Source organism: Chanodichthys erythropterus, chromosome 19 (genome assembly GCF_024489055.1).
Source record: "Chanodichthys erythropterus isolate Z2021 chromosome 19, ASM2448905v1, whole genome shotgun sequence".
Taxonomy (NCBI): domain Eukaryota; kingdom Metazoa; phylum Chordata; class Actinopteri; order Cypriniformes; family Xenocyprididae; genus Chanodichthys; species Chanodichthys erythropterus.
This window is the reverse complement of record NC_090239.1, coordinates 3,692,157-3,710,493: the sequence shown is the minus strand read 5'-3', so window position 1 is coordinate 3,710,493 and position 18,337 is coordinate 3,692,157. Positions and strand designations below refer to the sequence as shown.

At 36.4% G+C, this 18,337-nt stretch overlaps 1 protein-coding gene across 8 annotated transcripts in view; it reads right to left on the bottom strand.

Annotated features, from left to right (window-relative positions):
- dock1 (dedicator of cytokinesis 1) overlaps positions 1-18,337 on the bottom strand; it is a 273,581-nt gene that overhangs the window by 18,469 nt on the left and 236,775 nt on the right. For all 8 annotated transcript variants that reach the window (XM_067368773.1, XM_067368774.1, XM_067368776.1 and 5 more), the window contains 8 exons: positions 17,860-17,949; positions 16,870-16,974; positions 12,757-12,898; positions 12,576-12,657; positions 8,975-9,059; positions 8,435-8,521; positions 7,281-7,457; positions 6,714-6,797 (listed from right to left, as the gene is read on the bottom strand). In XM_067368773.1, the coding sequence (XP_067224874.1) occupies positions 6,714-6,797; positions 7,281-7,457; positions 8,435-8,521; positions 8,975-9,059; positions 12,576-12,657; positions 12,757-12,898; positions 16,870-16,974; positions 17,860-17,949 (852 nt within the window). The remainder of the gene's footprint in view (positions 1-6,713; positions 6,798-7,280; positions 7,458-8,434; positions 8,522-8,974; positions 9,060-12,575; positions 12,658-12,756; positions 12,899-16,869; positions 16,975-17,859; positions 17,950-18,337) is intronic.

Here is an 18,337-nt window from a genome sequence, read left to right as displayed (position 1 = left end):
ACACACACTGAACTGCTCAGCTAATTGCAAGGAGAAGTGTTGCTGTCTCCAGACATTATGAGAGCTTGAAGTCAGAGTAAATCAGAGCGCTATAAAGATATTTCTAAACCAAATAAAGTCCAACAAGGTTCATGTTCAACTGATGCAATGCAGTGCAACGGAAAGGAGCACTTTCTCTGACATGTTCATCAACCATGAAAGTAAAGACATCACAATTCCCTTCCAACTTTTTAAATGATATGTCAAAAGAAAAAGATCATAATGTTTTGTTTTACCTCTGAAAGAACAGAAACACACTCTGCACAGTCGATAAGAGGTGTTTACACTGTGAAAAGTGATTTTCTACCTCTAATTCAATGAGTTTTTGCTTAAAACAACAGCTTTCTTACATCTGCTTAATTCAAAGAGAAAACAAGCTTATTTTTCTGACTGCATTTTGGCAGATTTTGGTTTTTATTTTAAGCAAAAATTGACTAATTGTATGAATTTTAAATGCTGCTACGGTGTTCTGGACGGTTGCCAAGTTGTTACTATGTGATTGCATTGACTAGTTGAATAGTTCTGCCACTAGTAAACACATTTGATGGCCTGTGTTGACGATCATGGATCACATGACTCCAGTTGTGCTTGTTCTATACATGTGAACAGTTTAACTAACATGACCATAACTGATGTGAAAGAAAAAAAACAATTGTAGATGAAGACATTTAATGCAAATTTATTCTATGGCGCCCTTTAGCCCTGATTACATTTGCAATACAACACAACCTCTCCAAACTTACTGCGTAATTATATAGGTGTCAAATTCATACAGAGACGCACAGTTTGTTCAGACACAAAGTGCGTTGAGCCTCCTGCAGTTCAACAGTCATGACATTACAGGAGAGAGAGAAAGACAGAGAGGATTCCCACTTTAATAAGGGTTGTTAGCACCGCAGGGAATTTCTGAAGGAGACCGAGATATAGACAGATAGAGCGAGAGAGACAGCAGCAGTGCTCGTGTCTCCAGGGAAACCCAGACCTTTATAAAATGATCACAGTGACGGAATTATGGGTAGGCGGCATAGCAACAAAACTGCTTTAAAAGGAGGCAGCCAAATCACACAAACACAACTACAAATACGCCTCATCAACTCACTTTGATTGAAAATAAAACAGATAAGCACATATGGACACGGAATGAATAATTCAACAATCAAACGCAGTGCACATCAATGCTTTCCTTCAGTTCCAACATTTTTCTCTAGAAAACACCCAAGGTCATGAGTAAATGATATATCGTGAATGGCTTGAAGTTTTTAGTGATCCCAAAGATCTCACTTAGCTTATATAGGTGTGTTTGATTAGGATTGGAGCTAAACACCCTTAGGATTGGACAGCCCTGCTTCAATAGAGTTTGAGACTCACTGTATGTTATTTCCATGTACTGAACTCCTGTTATTCAACTATGCCAAGATAAATTCAATTTTTGAATCAAGGGCACCTTTAAACTTGAGCATCTTCTCTGCTTCTCTTCTCTGTGATTATTAAAGGGACACTCTACCCAAAAATGAAGCGTCTATCATTTCCCTTTCTAATTCATTTCTTATTCTATACAGTATATTTTATATATTTTATATATATATTTTATATATATATATATATATATATATATATATATATATATATATATATATATATATATATATATATATATATATAATACAATTAATCTAAATAAAATAAATAAATGAAGGGAAAAATTATGTTTTGTGTTCTGCTGAAGAAGTAGTCCTGCAGGTACAGAACCACATGTGGGTGATTAAATGTCAGAATACTCATTTTTGGGCAGAGAATCGCTTTAAGATGTTCTGGGTAATTTCCACATCATTGCTATGCAGTTGCTAAAGTGTTCTGAGGAGGCTGCACCAACTAGTTCAGCTGTGCTTGTTCTAGGACTCTGTAAAAGGAAAATATATTTAGAAATATGCAAATGTTTTAAAGTAAAATTGGAGCAATTATGCACTTATTATGAGTGAAGTGTACTGGCACTGCAGACATCTGAGATGGTCTGAGTTCATCTGGAGCTCATGTACAAGTCAAAATTCTTGTGAAAAAGTCGAAACACAGGCACTGTAAGGCCGCATTTACATTGCATTGCTCAAGTTACCCGATTCCAATTTTTTTCCGCACCCACGAGCGTGTAAGCAGGAAAAAAGCACATGGATTTTGTTATCGGTTATGGGTCTCATTCATATGTGGAAATAAATCTGAAGAGATTTGGATACATGCATTTGCATCTGCCATGTAAGCGGACAGTTCTGAAATTTCAGTCAATGCGAGTCGTACGTCATTGAAAAAGCAAAAGAGACCAATGTTTTGCTGACTTTTAAAGGGTTAGTTCACCCAAAAATGAAAATGATGTCAATTACTCACCCTCATGTTGTTCCACACATTCATTCATCTTCAGAAGATGAAAAAATAAGATATTTTTTGATGAAATCCGATGGCTCAGTGAGGACTCCATTGACAGCAAGAAAATTAACACTTTCAATGCCCAGAAATCTACTAAAGATGTATTTAAAACAGTTTTTGTGACTATAGTGGTTCAACCTTGATGTTATGAAGTGACGAGAATACTTTTTGTGCGCCATAAAAACAAAATAATGACTTCAGTGGTTCGGAGTCACATGATTTCAGTAAACGAGGCTTTGCGCACAAACAGTATTCTTGACGCTTCATAACATTAAGGTTGAACCACTGTAGTCACATGAACTGTTTTAAATATCTGAAACATCTGAAAGTGTAAATTAACTTGCTGTCAATGCAGGCCTCACTGAGCCATTGGATTTCATCAAAAATATCTTAATTTGTGTTCCGAAGATGAACGAAGGTCGTACGAGTGTGGAAGGACATGAGGGTGAGTAATTAATGACAGAATTTTCGTTTTTGGGTTTACTAACCCTTTAAATATGATAAAGCTAGTATTGCAAATAGTGCTGTTTTTACTTCCTTTTTGGCCTAAGCTTTTCCGGGTCAGTACGTCTACCTTGAATTGCTTGTCATTAACATATTAAACTCACCAAGTCCTCATGTTACTTCACCAGCTCCTTCACTAAATACAGGAGAAAGGCTAACATGAAATGAGCAGAGCAAACAAAAAGCACCTGACATCTGTGAATAACAGCTCCGGCTCTGTGAGAGGGCAGCACATTCACACAGATTAGCAGAGCTGCGAATAAAAGAGACCAGGGCAGTCAGCCCAAATGGCACAAAGAGGTGAAAGCAAACTTAATCAAAAGCTCAAATCTGCAGGGGGATTGTCCTGCCTTTTTCACCACTGTTTACATGACTTCTTTGTCAGCCGGTTTGACAGAGCATCGATAGCGGTGTGTGAAAAATATACGAGGCCTGTTCTACCTTCAGGACGGGCCATATTGATCGCCATATCTGGCAAACAAGTGGCTTTCAGTCCCTCATGTGCTGTCAAACACAAACTCAGTTAAAGTATTTGTCTGTAATTAATGTCTGCTGCATAAACTACATCATTAATGCTCATCATCCGTTTGTAAAAATGAGCTGAATATCGTCATATCTATAACAATTAATATAAATTTATAGTGTAAATAATGATATTTGTTGTATAATTGCATCAACACGTCTGAGAAAATGGAGGATAAAAGATTAAAGCTTTTCTGAACTGCGTTTCACGCCGTCTCAACAATTGATTTGTGCAACTCAGCTTGCCGCCCTCTTTGTGGAGGAACACGGCATACGCAGTGATCTGCGTCTTTAAAACATCTGAGATAAGACAAAGGAAGAGACATATTTCATTCTCTGACAGGATGACAGCTGCTGTAACTCATCTGATGCAAATGTCTTGACCTGACATGAATCCGTGAGAAAAAAATAAAGTGGTATAGTCAAAAACAACAAGACTGATACATTCAACAAATGGCATCAAACAACCTTTATCATGTCAGAAGTACATTTGGGTTGTTTCACAAAATAGTTCCTTAGTTTTGTCTCTCTTTAATGTGAAATAATGACTTTAACTGTGCTTCACTGCAAGCATTTTTTCTTAATACAAAAAATGCTTTATTGCTTCTATCAAAAACGCTTCTGTTGCAAAAATGCTTCATTAACAAATATATATTGTTTTTGTTAAAAAATATATAGAAAAATAAAAACTTGTAGACTATGACATCTTTATTTTCTACAAATTAATTTTTAAGTTTAGTCATACATACGTCTATACTGTAAAATAAAATAGGGGAAAAAGTACATCAGTGCAGTACATCTATTACAAACATGAATTAACACTGAACAATTTAATATTCATAAATTAACACTGACCCAAATTAAATATTGTAAATGGCTTTTATTCATTGTTAGTTTATGATACTTAATGCAATGTTAAACCTTCATGTAAAGTATTTCTTATATTAATTTATTTAGCTTGAAATGTCAAACATAATTGGTCTCATAGAATATTTAAAATCTTTGAGACGTCAAACAACTAATCAAAAGCTTCAAAACTTGCTGCTGTCTCTTTCAAGATATTAATGAATCTCACATTACTGACATAGAGGAAGCTACAGAATAATGTTTATTCAACACACACACATTAGCAGATGTGTTGAAAGTGTAGAGTTTGACAGGTTTGTTTTCCGTCCCATGGACATACTGGTACAAACTATCTGTAGAGTTCCATCAATACCTAACATCTGTTCTGCTCACAGAAAAGCTCTTCAGATGTCCGTCATCAACGGGCTTCTTTCTTTTCATCTAGCTGAAAATACATCTACAAACCAGCCTCTGTGTCATTACATTTCGGTCCACGTCCCTAAAGCAAACAAGTCCTTCAATAACCATTATGCAACAGAAGCGTTTATGTACTGAGAGTAACTATATACGACACGCGCCTGGATCAGACAAACAGCCTGGACGCTGGGACAGCTGGTCAGACTGATGACTATTCATCACACGCGGGACAGTCAAACAAGTCAAAGTCAAACAGAAGATGCATAAAACTGCTCTCTGGTAAAATCTGCTTTCTCACACTTTTTGACCAATGCATTTCCCACCCTCTAAAGCCTCTAAAATAAATACACAAAAGGCCAAAAATACTTCAACTGATATGATAAAATATGAAAGACAGGTGAAGAAGAGAATATTATGTGAAAATCTGTTTAATTCTCTAAAAAAAGATGCTCCAGCAAACGCTGTCATTGTGATTTACGCTACAGGCCTGTTGACAGCTTGATTCTGATTGGTTGCAAAATGTTTCAAGGTAAGGAATTATTTTCCAGTAAACGCACAGCTAAAGTAGTTCCAGGCAGATTTTGACTGCGTTACAGTTCCATATCACTTCGCCACATATCAGCAGTTACCAAGCAAATAAATATATAATATGATAAAAATGCAAACTATTTCCATGTTTTCCCCATTCATTTTTTTTTTTCACTATCAAAAGGAAAGCACACTCACTTTCTCCCACTTTCTCTCACATACAAACGCACACTCAAAACACATTCATGTTGTCAGTGCTGCCCTGCGACTTTATCAATAAAATAGTTTCGCATCTGCAGAACTACATGACATTTCTCAGTATTGAGGTAGTGACATCGCTGTTTTTGAAGCAGTTAATCTTACAGCTTTGGTATTAGTAGAGACGCTGGTGCCGAACACCGTTGAGAAACGCAGACTCAGTTATTTTATACACAATTAATCTATCAATCTCCCTCCATTAGTCTGCTATCAATAGCTTACTTAGCTCAAAATGACATTATGGAATTAGCTATGGAGGCGTGGGATGAGACGCGTAAGGAATTAGTCCTACACACAAGAGCCTTTTGAGGACAAAACCTGACAAATGCCTTGAAATAAAACATCTGCACAATGTCTTGAGGTGTGGTAAACATAAATGGAATAATTGACTCTGGGCTGTTTAATTGCAAGAAAAAAATAATGCACACATCAGTTATTCTTTAGGCATGACAGATGTTGTTTTGGAGAGATAAAAATCATGGGCATCGGGATACATTCCCCCTTAAACAAATTAAACTTCATCAGCGTTAAGATCATCTTCGGTAGATCTCTATCTCACACACATACACAATCTCATGCGCAGACAGCAAGAGGATTTGACGTGTTGCTCTGCCCTGTAACCATCAGCACTGTTTAGACTGAGTAAAGACAGATAAAAGACTTTAGATCCCATGATAAAGTCAGTTTGCAGCACCAGACACGAGCTGCTTCACCCAACATGTGGATGTGCGTCAGTATATCCCTGGGAGACTTTCCTTTAAATAAAATCTCACGCTGGATATTTATACTGCATGACAGATGCTTTAAGATCTTCTGAAGAACTGTGATCTCATATCGTGCATGCTGGTTATGAAAACTTGAGAAAAAAAGTTATGCTTATGAGAAAAAAATAATACAGCATACTTTGAAAAGGATCGCTTGGATTGATTTATGAAAATACATCAAATTTACCAATGGTAATAGCATGTTACTACTGAACTTTAAATCAGACACGCAATTAAAATGCAATACTTGTTGGTCACGCGACAAGGAAGCTGTCAGGAAACTTAATGGTCAAATATAAAATGCATTAAAAATGTGCTACATTTTATTTTACCAGCAAACTCATGAAAATACCAAATTAATATTCAATATATCACCCAGTCATGCTGTTAAGACATGCAGATTGTATACAGTATCATTACCTGCCAGGCAATCAAATCCTTCAGCCGTTCAATCTTCTCCTGGTCATTTGGATGATCCTGGATGTATTTCTCAGTGAAAAATGCCTATAGATGATAAAGCAACAACTATAAGTTAAAAAAGCACCTAAAACCCTCTAAATATGCACTACTGCTGAAAATTTCAAAACGAAAACATTTATAATGTTACAAAAGATTTCTGTTTCAAATAACTGCAGTTCTTTTAGAATTCTGAAACAAAAAGTAAGATGGTTTCCACAATAAATATGAAGCTGCACAACTGTTTTCAGCATTGATAGCAGTAATTAGAAATGTTTCTTGAGCAGCAAATCAGCATATTAGAATGATTTCTGAAGGATCATGTGGAAATTCAGCTTTGTATCACAGGAATAAATGACATTTTAAAATATACTACGAATAGAAAACAGCTATTTTAAATTGTAAATAATATTACTGATCCCAAACATTTGAATGGCAGTGTATAATAAGAAATGGTTAAAAAACATTCTGCTGTGTTTAATCTTTGTGCCGTCACACAATTTGGCAATAATTACCAGAATAATCTCATACCTTCTCATAATTAGCAAAGCCGCCCATGACAGCTGGGTCCACGATGCCGTTGAGGAGCATAGAGAGGGGGTTGATGGGAAGGCTGGGGTCGTTAAGGTGCCGCTGCACCATGTTGCTTATTTTCTCATTGGTCAGTTGCATGGTTTCCATAGCGTTCTCAAGGGGACTGATTTCCTCCTGCAGACAGAAGCAAAAAACATAATTTTCAGAGAATATTCAACAAGAAAAGATGATTTACAAAAATGACAGAACAAATGCACACAAATGCCAAGCAGAAAATATTAACTATGCAGAGTGGCAAACAAGGACTCTTACTTTAACCAGCTGTCTAACACGTTATTGCTACACAACAACCAAAGTCGAAACTCCACTAATGAGCAGCGAAACAACATGAGCAGGTTTTCAAGTCAAATTATGTCTCAACTGTTTACTGATGAACTAATGAATGGGTTAACACGTTCTCTTCGGCGATGAAGGAATTTCTGGCTCTAGATCCGACCCATAATGCATCTGTGACACGATCTGAAATCAATCTGTGAGAGACAGACGCTCTGATGTGTCTATCTTGGGAAACTCATGCCAGGGAGGCTAATGAGAACGAAAGCACACGTGAACCGTCAGAAAAAACAATCGCATCTGAGTGTGTGGTGAGACGGTGAGCTAAAAAAGAGACCGTGCAAATTAGAATAGATAAACACCAATCTGGGTATCACATGATGCCAGAGCTGCTCTCCTGCCCGGCACTATCCTGCAAAATATTTGCATGCAGCGAGTCCCCCAGCCCCGGGCGGATTGAGGACGACATAATCAGAGTAGTATGATGGGAAGAGAAAGAGAGACAATTCACAACTTGCTGTAATGCAGTGCGGTGAGAGTGAGACAGGTCTACTTTATTAGATTGTAGACTTATGAGGCTCAGATTCATAAAACGTAAGACATGTTAGGTCTTTTATACTCAAGTATGGTGAGAGTAAGATTAGATTAGATTGTACATGTACATGTTATGCAAGAGAGAGAGAGACAGGTGAAATCTACTGTATCAGAGTTGATTTCAAGGTGAAGTGAGATGGCAATGGCGCTCATTTTCTTTCAAACAAAAACCAAGCGGCGGTGATATTATGAAACACTGTGGATGCTAAACCTGTCATACTCACCGGTGTGGCAGACACGACTTCAAACCAGCGCAGGATGCCAGGCAGCTTATATGCGGTTACGTAAGTCGTCCTTTCAATCCACATGTTCTTTTGGAAGAATGGGAAAAAAAAGAAAAAAAAAAAAACATTAAGTGAACATTTAACAGAAAGCTTTTAGCAAAAGGCCACATTTCAGGTAAAGAGTGGCTGCAATTCATTCCTGTATGCTTAAAGATGCAGTTTTTTTTCTTCAATTTAAGCCTCCATTTACTGAATTTTAATGGATGTTTACCAATAGCAGATGTAAGTGGGGTGGAGGTGGGCCAGACTTTATGTTTTAGTATAATGGTGCAGTGTTCTCAGGTTTGACATCTCGCTGTAATATCCCAGCGTGAGCCATCTTAAAAAAGGTTTTTAGAGAACTGGCCATTAGAAAAACAGTTCCCTGTTCTTCTAAATGAGGAACTGCAGAACACTTTACACACGCACTTTACACACGCACAAGTGAAATAACAAAAGGAGGAATGTCTTTCAGGCATAGAAAAGCAAAAGAAAACTCACTGCGAACTCATTGTCTGGATCTTTCTCTCCTTTACGGACCGGCCGTGAATACTGGAACTTTTGGACTTCGTTCACGGTGTAAAAGCTGAAAGGGAAAAACGAGAACCAAGGTCAATGAATTATTCTCAGAGCGGTGTTTTTGAGAGGGTTGCATTGTATCGAGAGGCTGGAGATGCCTGTGCGTGCTTGTAAGAGGGTCTCACTGACAACGTGCACCATCAAGGACATTGTTGAAAAGAGGAAATATAAACACTAGTCGTGTTTTTGAATGAATCATTCACCTGAGTGAATCTTTGTTTACTTCCATGACTGACTCATCAGCATGCCCATCATTCACAAGTTCTACACATTTCCCATCTGTGCTGACCAAAAACTTTGGGCTAATTTGATTACGAAGTGTAGAAGCCTTAGCTCAGTTTGACAAATGTTACCACATCTACATGCATTACACAGAATAAGCAGATTTCCTACCCCAAAATAATCAGCCTTGAAAAGGCAACAATGCAAAAGTCCTCTGATTCTGTCAGGACCTGTAAGTTCATCCTTTATAAAGCATGTGACAGCTCTGGTGGTGATTTTCTGCATTTAAAGACTGACTGTAAAAGGAATAAACAGTATTATAGAGCTGCCTGTGAAAGAGCTTATTATTGTGGCAAACTTCATGAACAAATACGCCTGACAGTGAATGAAATGGTGTTTTGAGCCTGAACAAGTGTGTGTAAATGACTGATGACCATGCACAATTAACATGACATCAGTTAACAGTAGCATGTTGGAAATGCAGTGCTTCTGTGCACACTGAACAAAACGAGTAAGTAGTTTTCCCAGCAGTGGAAGTGAAACTCAATTAATTCATCTTGGCTATTACTGTTGTCTAAAAAATGAAGCTCAGCAGCTGACAAATCAGAGAAACGGAAAATAGATCTGCCTTGTCATTTGTGGAGAAAAAGCTTAAAAACAATATTTTTGAGTCTCCCAGTAGATTTCCCGACATTTAAATTATATTAAAGGATAATATGATTAATTGCAGTGGTGCTGAGAATATGATTCAACAGAATACATGCTATTTCTGATTTCTGAAAGCACAACTGCATAACAACAATACTCAGTCATTTACTGTTCACCACCTACAGAAAGAGAACAGATCATTAAAGTAATAGAATGAAAAATGTTCTTTGGAACATAAAAGGAGATATTGTGACAAATGTCTCAGTGTTTTTATCAATGTAAATGGAAGCCAAATAGTGATGTGTCGTTCATGAACGATTCACTCAATTTGAACGAATCTTTAATATGACTCGGGAACATCCAGTTGTCTCATCGAGGGATTCGTTCATTTGGCCGTGTACGCACAACATCCTATAGGTTCTGTAGAGGAAACAGAATTGATTAGTTCAACTAATGTGTCTTTTGGTTTGAGTCGTTCGTTCTTTTGTCATGTGACGTGACAGCCATATTGGATACCGTATTTTTTAACTCTTACAGTTTTGTGATGTTTTTCTGGTCTCAAATAGTAGCTTTTAAATTTTACAATTTATACATTTGTGAATTTCTGTCACGATGGTTATTTTCCATAACACTGAATTGGTTACTTTAAACGTTATCCTTATTACAGGGAAACATCACTTTGATAAAGCAAAGATACCTACATATAATAACAACATAACTAATGTAATGTTTGTTGCAAGATACTGAGCTGGGAAGCGGTCACGTGACAAAGACACAGACTGCATAGCTTCAGCTTATTGTGATATGACGTGACAAAAAAACAAACAACAGATCGGGATGTGAGGTAATCTAACAGACTGCATAGCCTGGGACAATTAATTAATTGTTTCTGTTTGTCATAATTTGGCCTTGGTTGTATTATTGTTTTTTCTTATTCGAAATATGATCAACTTTGAGTAAGTGGATTTGTTAGAGAATTTGGCTATTAACATGTAACATTTTAATTATATTATGCTGAAATGACTTGAAAAAAGATTTGTTCATTTTGATGAACGATATTCATAGATCCGAGTCAGTAAAATGATCCGAACTTCTCAATACTAAAAGGAAAATGGTAACCAAAACTGAAAAAAAGGACCTTTCCCAGTTCACAAACACGCTGAAATATGACAGATTATCCAAATCTGAATCTTCCAGTTGCAGTCAGATACCTTAAATTAGCATGATGGTGCTAAAATGCCTAGAGTCCTGTTCCTGGACTGGGCTATGAATAGATTCAAATTGGATTTAAAAGGACACAGATAGCCAATTACAATATTTACAAATGTATTAGCTGCAGGGGAGAGATCCAGCCCGGGGCATGAGAGCAGAGACATGGCTGGAAGAGGAGAAACAGAAAAATAAACAACTGCAACACATGAGATCAGGTCAACGCTCAATCACTGAAGTCATCCCCCCTTAAGCCCCTCTACACGTTCACACTCCAGTAAGCTCATAGAAATCACATCCTGTCATGTGACCTTTGGCTCTGATGCTTATTTACTCAAAATTGTGGGTAAATAGTGAGTTTTAATTACTTTTCATGCTCACTGGCAGCTCTGATTGGCTGCGGTAAGCTGCCTCCGACGCTTTATCAAGATCAGCGATAACGCTGCTGTTTACCCCGTGGCACTGAATTTAGCCTGAAACAGAATTATGCTTCCGCTGCAGGTGTGTGTATGTGTGTGTGTGTAATTCATTAAAGCACAGAGGAGTGTAGTAAGGTCAAACACTGTTTGCTCACTGCACATTTCCATTTTAATCAGTTGGGAGAGTCGCTCTGAAACACATAAACCCCAGAGATCTGCCCCATGGTTTACTGACCCGTCTACACACACACACAAACACACACAAACACACACATACATACATACAGGTCAGTAGTCAGGAAGACAGATGAAAAATAATGTGACAAAGAAAAAATTATGTGACAGACAGTCAAATTACATCTACTGTGAATATACAGACAGCTAGATAGATAGATAACAGATAGATAGATAGATAGATAGATAGATAGATAGATAGATAGATAGATAGATAGATAGATAGATAGATAGATAGATAGATAGATAGATAGATAGATAGATAGATAGATAGATAGATAGATAGATAGATAGATAGGTAGATAGATAGATAGATAGATAGATAGATAGATAGATAGATAGATAGATAGATAGATAGATAGATAGATAGATAGATAGATAGATGATAGATAGATGACAGATAGATAGGATAACAGATGCTAGATACAGACAGACTGACAGATAAAACAATATAGACAGTTAAATTAAATCTGAACATGCAGACAGACATAGAACAGTGTTACAGACAGACAAATATATAGACAGACAGACAGACAAATATATAGACAGACAGACAGACAAATATATAGACAGACAGACAGACAAATATATAGACAGACAGACAGACAAATATATAGACAGACAGACAAATATATAGACAGACAGACAGACAGAATGAAAGATAGAACAGTAACAGAAAAACATACATACTGTATAGACACACTGACAGACAGACAGACATTAAATCTGAATATGAAGAATATGTAGACAGACATATAGATACACTTATAGACAGACAGATAGTGTCTCACCTCACAATCTGCTCTGATACGGGTTTGTTCTGAAACTTGGGTGGTAGTTCAAGGATGGGCTTCACTGTGAAACACTGAATGTCTGTTGGAATCAAACTAAGAAACAATAACCATGGACAATTTGGGGATTTGAGATAAAACTAAAGAAATGTTTTTTATGCTGAGTGACAGTCAAGGATACACTGCCCAGAGGAGCTCCTGATGTCCTCGCTGGGAGGGGTGGTGGTCTTCATCTTCTCAGCGTTGGGGAACTGAGTCAGCAGTCTCGCCACAAAATCCTCCCACCGCTCATACTCCTTCCCTCGATAGATGAACATCTTATTCTGAAAAACACCATCAATAGACATTTTCATCTTGAGATGAAACATCCCTTTTCTGATTTATTTTGACGACTTTTCTGTTCTTGGCATCCTATCTATGAATATTATTAGCATGGTATGAATTTCAAAGCATCACATTTTCTAGTACAAGTACAATTAACACATCAGTCTGAATAAATACACAGAAATACAACACAAATCAAATTGACAAGCCAGAGATGAGCACTGACACATTGAGATATGATTTACAACAGCAGTGTTTACATGGAAAAACAGGATGAAAAAAACAAAAACAAAAAAAAAAACACCCACACACCTGGAGTGTCTATCATTAGCAGCATTAGAAGCATATCTAGAAGACTTTAACATGAAATGATGGAAGAATTTCATAACACGTTAAAGCAAACTGATGACAGAACTACAGCATCATCAGAAGGACATCTACATTAGTGGTTCTGGACATTTTACTCAATGAAATGCTAAATGCAAATAAAAAGTGCTATCCATTTAATCTGTCGCCTGTGGCTTCCTTAGTTGGGGACACTTGACATTTGACTTGACATTTGATATTCAACAGTGCTTTGATCTGCCTGCATTGACACTATAGAGCTGCTGTGCAGCCAAAATTATGTACCAGTTAACAATGGTTAGCTGCTTTGACACAATCTGCATTGTAAAAAGCGCTATATAAATAAAGGTATCTTGGAATGAGCATAGTTCAAATAGTAAAGACAGGCTTAGAGAGGGAAATAATGCTTCTCATAACTTGTCAACAGCTGTGCATCCTATGAAAGCTTGATTCCGCCACTAAAAAAAAAAAAAAAAGAAAAAAAAAAAAAGGTAATTGCGACTTTTTATCTCACAGTTCTGGCTTTTTTTCTCATAATTGCGAGTTTGTGAGATTTACACATGCAAATGCGAGTTATAAAGTCAGAATTGTGAGATATAAACTTGCAATTCAGAGAAAAAACTTTTTCCCCTCACAATTGGACATTATAACACACAATTGTGAGTTTATATCTCGCAATTCTGGCTTTATAACTCGCAACTCTGACTATATCACGCAATTGTGATTTTATCTCATGCAATTGCGAGAAAAAATCTGAATTGTGAGAAAAAAAGTCGCAATTACCTTTTTAATTTTTTATTTCATGGTGGAAACAAGCTTCTATAGTATCTAATTAAACACTATGGTGTTTTAATCTGTATTTTGAAAGTCAAATTACACAGATGCAAATGTACAATTGTGTGACATGCCCTCGAAAGAACAATGAATATACAAAATAATAAATAAATAAATAAAAAAGTCTGATTTAGCCTATTAATTATATTGCACTTAATAACAGTCATAAATACTAATACAGTAATGTGTTTCATTTCAAGGCAGTGTAATTTACTACTTTCGGTAGCATGTTGGGGTGTCCAACGTAGAGTCCTAATGGAAAGCCAGCTGATCTAGAACATTCAATCACCATCAATAAATACAGGGATTTTACGAAAACACAGTAAAACGACACTAAACACACAATCTCACCATGCAGAGAAGCTCATTCTGATCTCAAAATAGCCAATGCTGATGCAATTCAGAGGCGTTTGGCAGTCGGAAACGCTCAATTATTGCACACTCCCATAAAGACACCGTCAATCATCTGCGCCCACATACAACACTGTCAATATGTTTCCACTCGCAGCGTCTGTGTGAACTACTACAGAAAGACCACTGTGTGCACACAAACACCTACACGCATGCAGAGAAACATGACAGGGACAGGGAGAGTGAGGAACGCTCAGAACGGGATACTAAATTACCAATATGCATGGAATTAAAGTGTTTACTTTTGAACAACGCATTCTCACATTTAATATTTGACAGTAGTACAATGCAGAGTGCTAGTATCCTATCTGAAAACAGCCTGAGAGATGCAAACACACACCCACCCTGCCTGCATGAACATATTTCAGCTGCTCAATTAGTGAAATGTGAACTGGAAGTGAAATATGCCCAGGGCCGTTTTCAAATCTGCTTTGAGCGATAAGGTGACAAATTGCACGGTGCTCTCGACGGGTGTTTTCACACCGCCAGAGATTCCAAGCACGGTGGAATAGACCGGCAACTCTCACACGACTCCGCACGCATACAAAAGTGCCACTTTAAGGAGGGAGAGGAGATTGCAAGACGTTTTCTATTTCAAAAGGCAAAGCTTCTCTCCACGGAGCAACATGTCAACACTAGCAGGAGGCGACTGGCCTTTTGATGGCCGATTTATTTTTTGTTCCCAGGATGTCTGATGGGAGATGCATGACTGCAGGCGCCTGGAAGAGTATTAAAAGAATTACAAATATATCTGAAGCGATTTGGTGCCACAACCACAGGCTTAAACAGACACGTGATCTATGGGAGCTGAATGATTCGGTTTCATCATGAATGACTGGAAATATGTAGAAACAAACCCACACACTCCACACAGCAATATTATTTTTACGCTTTTTCACTGTCTGACCTTTTTTTCTAGCATTGCATTTGCATCACCATATCATTGTTTTGGTTTACTTCTGATGCACGTGCCAGGGTTAGGGAGTTTTACCATGTATGGGACAATTTAGATGAGAGCCTGTCAAGGCCACATTTAAAAAGTCAAGTCAAAAACCTGAGAAACATCAGCTTGTTTATACAGAATAAAAAAAAAATAAATAAAATTGCACATTTATTTTAAAATTCAGACTTTTTAACAAACAATTATGAGTTTCCATCTTGCATTTCTGACTTTCTGAGATACAGTCAAACCAAAATGTATTGAGACACCTCGAACATTTCATTCATTATTACAGTTAATCACTATAGTTTAAAAATGGTAATAAATTATGACAAGATCTCAGAGTTAAACTGTGTCAGAAAAAATAATCTTAATTATGTCAGATAACACTTAAGCAAAACATGGTCCGGTCAAAGTGTGTGAATAATTTTTGCATCCAAATGTTTATCAATTTTACTGGTAGTCCACTGTATGAAGAATTTGTCACAGTTTACTTTATTTTGCTATCCTCAATTACCCAAGTGAACTATATAGTCCTGGACCCACTAGTAAACATATATATCAAAAATATAAAAAAAAATGTCTGAATAATTTTTGGTTTGACTGCATAAACACAACTGCAAGAAAAAGTCAGAATTGCGAGTTTTTACAATATCGCGCCATTTTGACTTTTTTGGGGGGAATTATGATATATATACATAAAATTGCTGTCTTTTTCTTGCAATTTCGACTTTATATGATGCAATTCTCTTTTGCTCTCAGAATTGAAACTTTATATCTCACCAATCTGAGAAAAAAAAAAAAGTGAAATGTGAAATGCAACCTTGAAATTGCAAGAAAAATTGTTACATAATAACCTTTTTAATTTTTTATTCTGTAGTGGAAACAAGCTTCCATTGATTTTAGCAGCAACGTGGAACTGAAATACATTTGGGAATAGCAAAATAAATAAATACATAAATAAATAGAATAATATAATTGATTTTAAAATTCACTAATTTAATAACTATTTAATATATATTTATATACTTTTTGTTACTCTATATTTTTTTTTAAATTTAGGATTATTATAGTTTTGAAAATAAAAGTCCTTATATTTAATATTCACATTTTATATTTTAAGACTATAAGTCTAGGTCTGGTACAATGAATTAACCTTTTTATATCAAAAGGAAAAAGAAATGTGTTAGTTTTTAATACAAATCAACCCCTGGAAGATAAAATGCCTGTATTTGATGTCGGTGTAAATGGTTTCTGCACTAAAGAAGACATCTGTTGATGAGTTTGGAGAGGCCACACAAAGACACCAGTAATTGATTTCCAGGCCTTTGGAAACATATCAGAGAAATTCACAATGCAATGCATTTACACAAAGAAACTGACATCTCCATGGTGATGGTGAAATATGAAAAGATTCAGGATTATAAGAGAAATTCTCACCCGGAGGAAAGAGGGGAAGCCCAGCCCATAATAACCTACAGCGAAGTAGTCCGGCTTTGGTCTGATCACTTTCACAATGCTCTCATAAAACTGAGCCTGCTTCCTCTGAGAGAGACAAAGACAATCACATCATCAGTACTGAACACATCATTCACAAACACTCTTTAAATGACAATAAATCTGATATTGTGTGCAAAAGACCATTTTCACAGACTGTGATGACACGTTTTAAAGGTCATCAATATCGTAAATCCTGCAAAGTTTCTTATATTTTATTTTTTTTTAAAAACACATGCTCATTTCTGACACTTCGTTTTATATTACCTTTGCATCAAATTACAAAAATTTGTTAATGCTGCTGTGAGGGTGTTTCTAATACAGCAGCTGTGGGAATGACAGTAAAAATGACATCTTTCTCTCTTCTGACTGCTGTTATCAATCGCTTTCTATTTTTTCCTCTTTTTGAAAGTTGTGAAAACACTATTGTGGAGTTTTTCTTTTGCAATTTGAAAAAAAAAAAAGGAAACACAAAAAATATATTTAATGTATTATTACATTCACCGCTATAGAATTTTACCCAACTATGACGACTTCCACTTCTGAGAAACCCGGAAATGTGAAAAGGGTCTATTGCATAATAAAAATGTTACAAAAATAAATAAATTAAAAGTAAAAACAGGTTGAGATCAATATGGGAAGGATTGCAAAGGTTGTTCACAAACTTTCGGTGAGGACTGTGCAAAGTGTGCCAACATTTGATTATAAAATAAAATCAGTCCACAATCGTTCTTTGCGTCTGAATGAATCAATTTGCCATTTGTTGCCAATTAGACGAAACCGCACTAATGAACAAAATGCAGAAACCCAATCAAACACCATAGTCCATTTATATTAGGCCAATTTACCTACTTAGGTGAACTTGATAAGTCTGAATAGCTCATTAATTGTTTGTTTCATGGTAAAACCTTGACAGTGAAAGTTTGCACGTACCAGTAAGGCGCTCAGCTGCTCAAAATCAAACATCTCGTTCTCGTACTGTTCGGCTAACTCCTTCCCCAGGATAATGGCCTCCTCCCACATCTGAACACAAAGCACCAAAACACATCAAACGTCAACATTATGCCAAAACATAGCAACATAATATCCTTCTAACCATCTGTGAACAATGTGCTTTGAACAAAAAGTGCTTTTTGTGATGGAAGCAGATGCAAAAATTACCCAGCTGCACCGTGATTGTGTAATATACACACTGTAATATATATATATATATATATATATATATATATATATATATATATATATATATATATATATATATATATATATATATATATATATATATATATATGGTGGGACTGCTTTTCGAGGTGAATGAACATCTGGTTATGCGTTATTGATGTTATTTCTATGGGTGAAGCAGGTGGTCCTAAATGAGTTTATATCTGTGACCTCATCCGAACAGGAACAT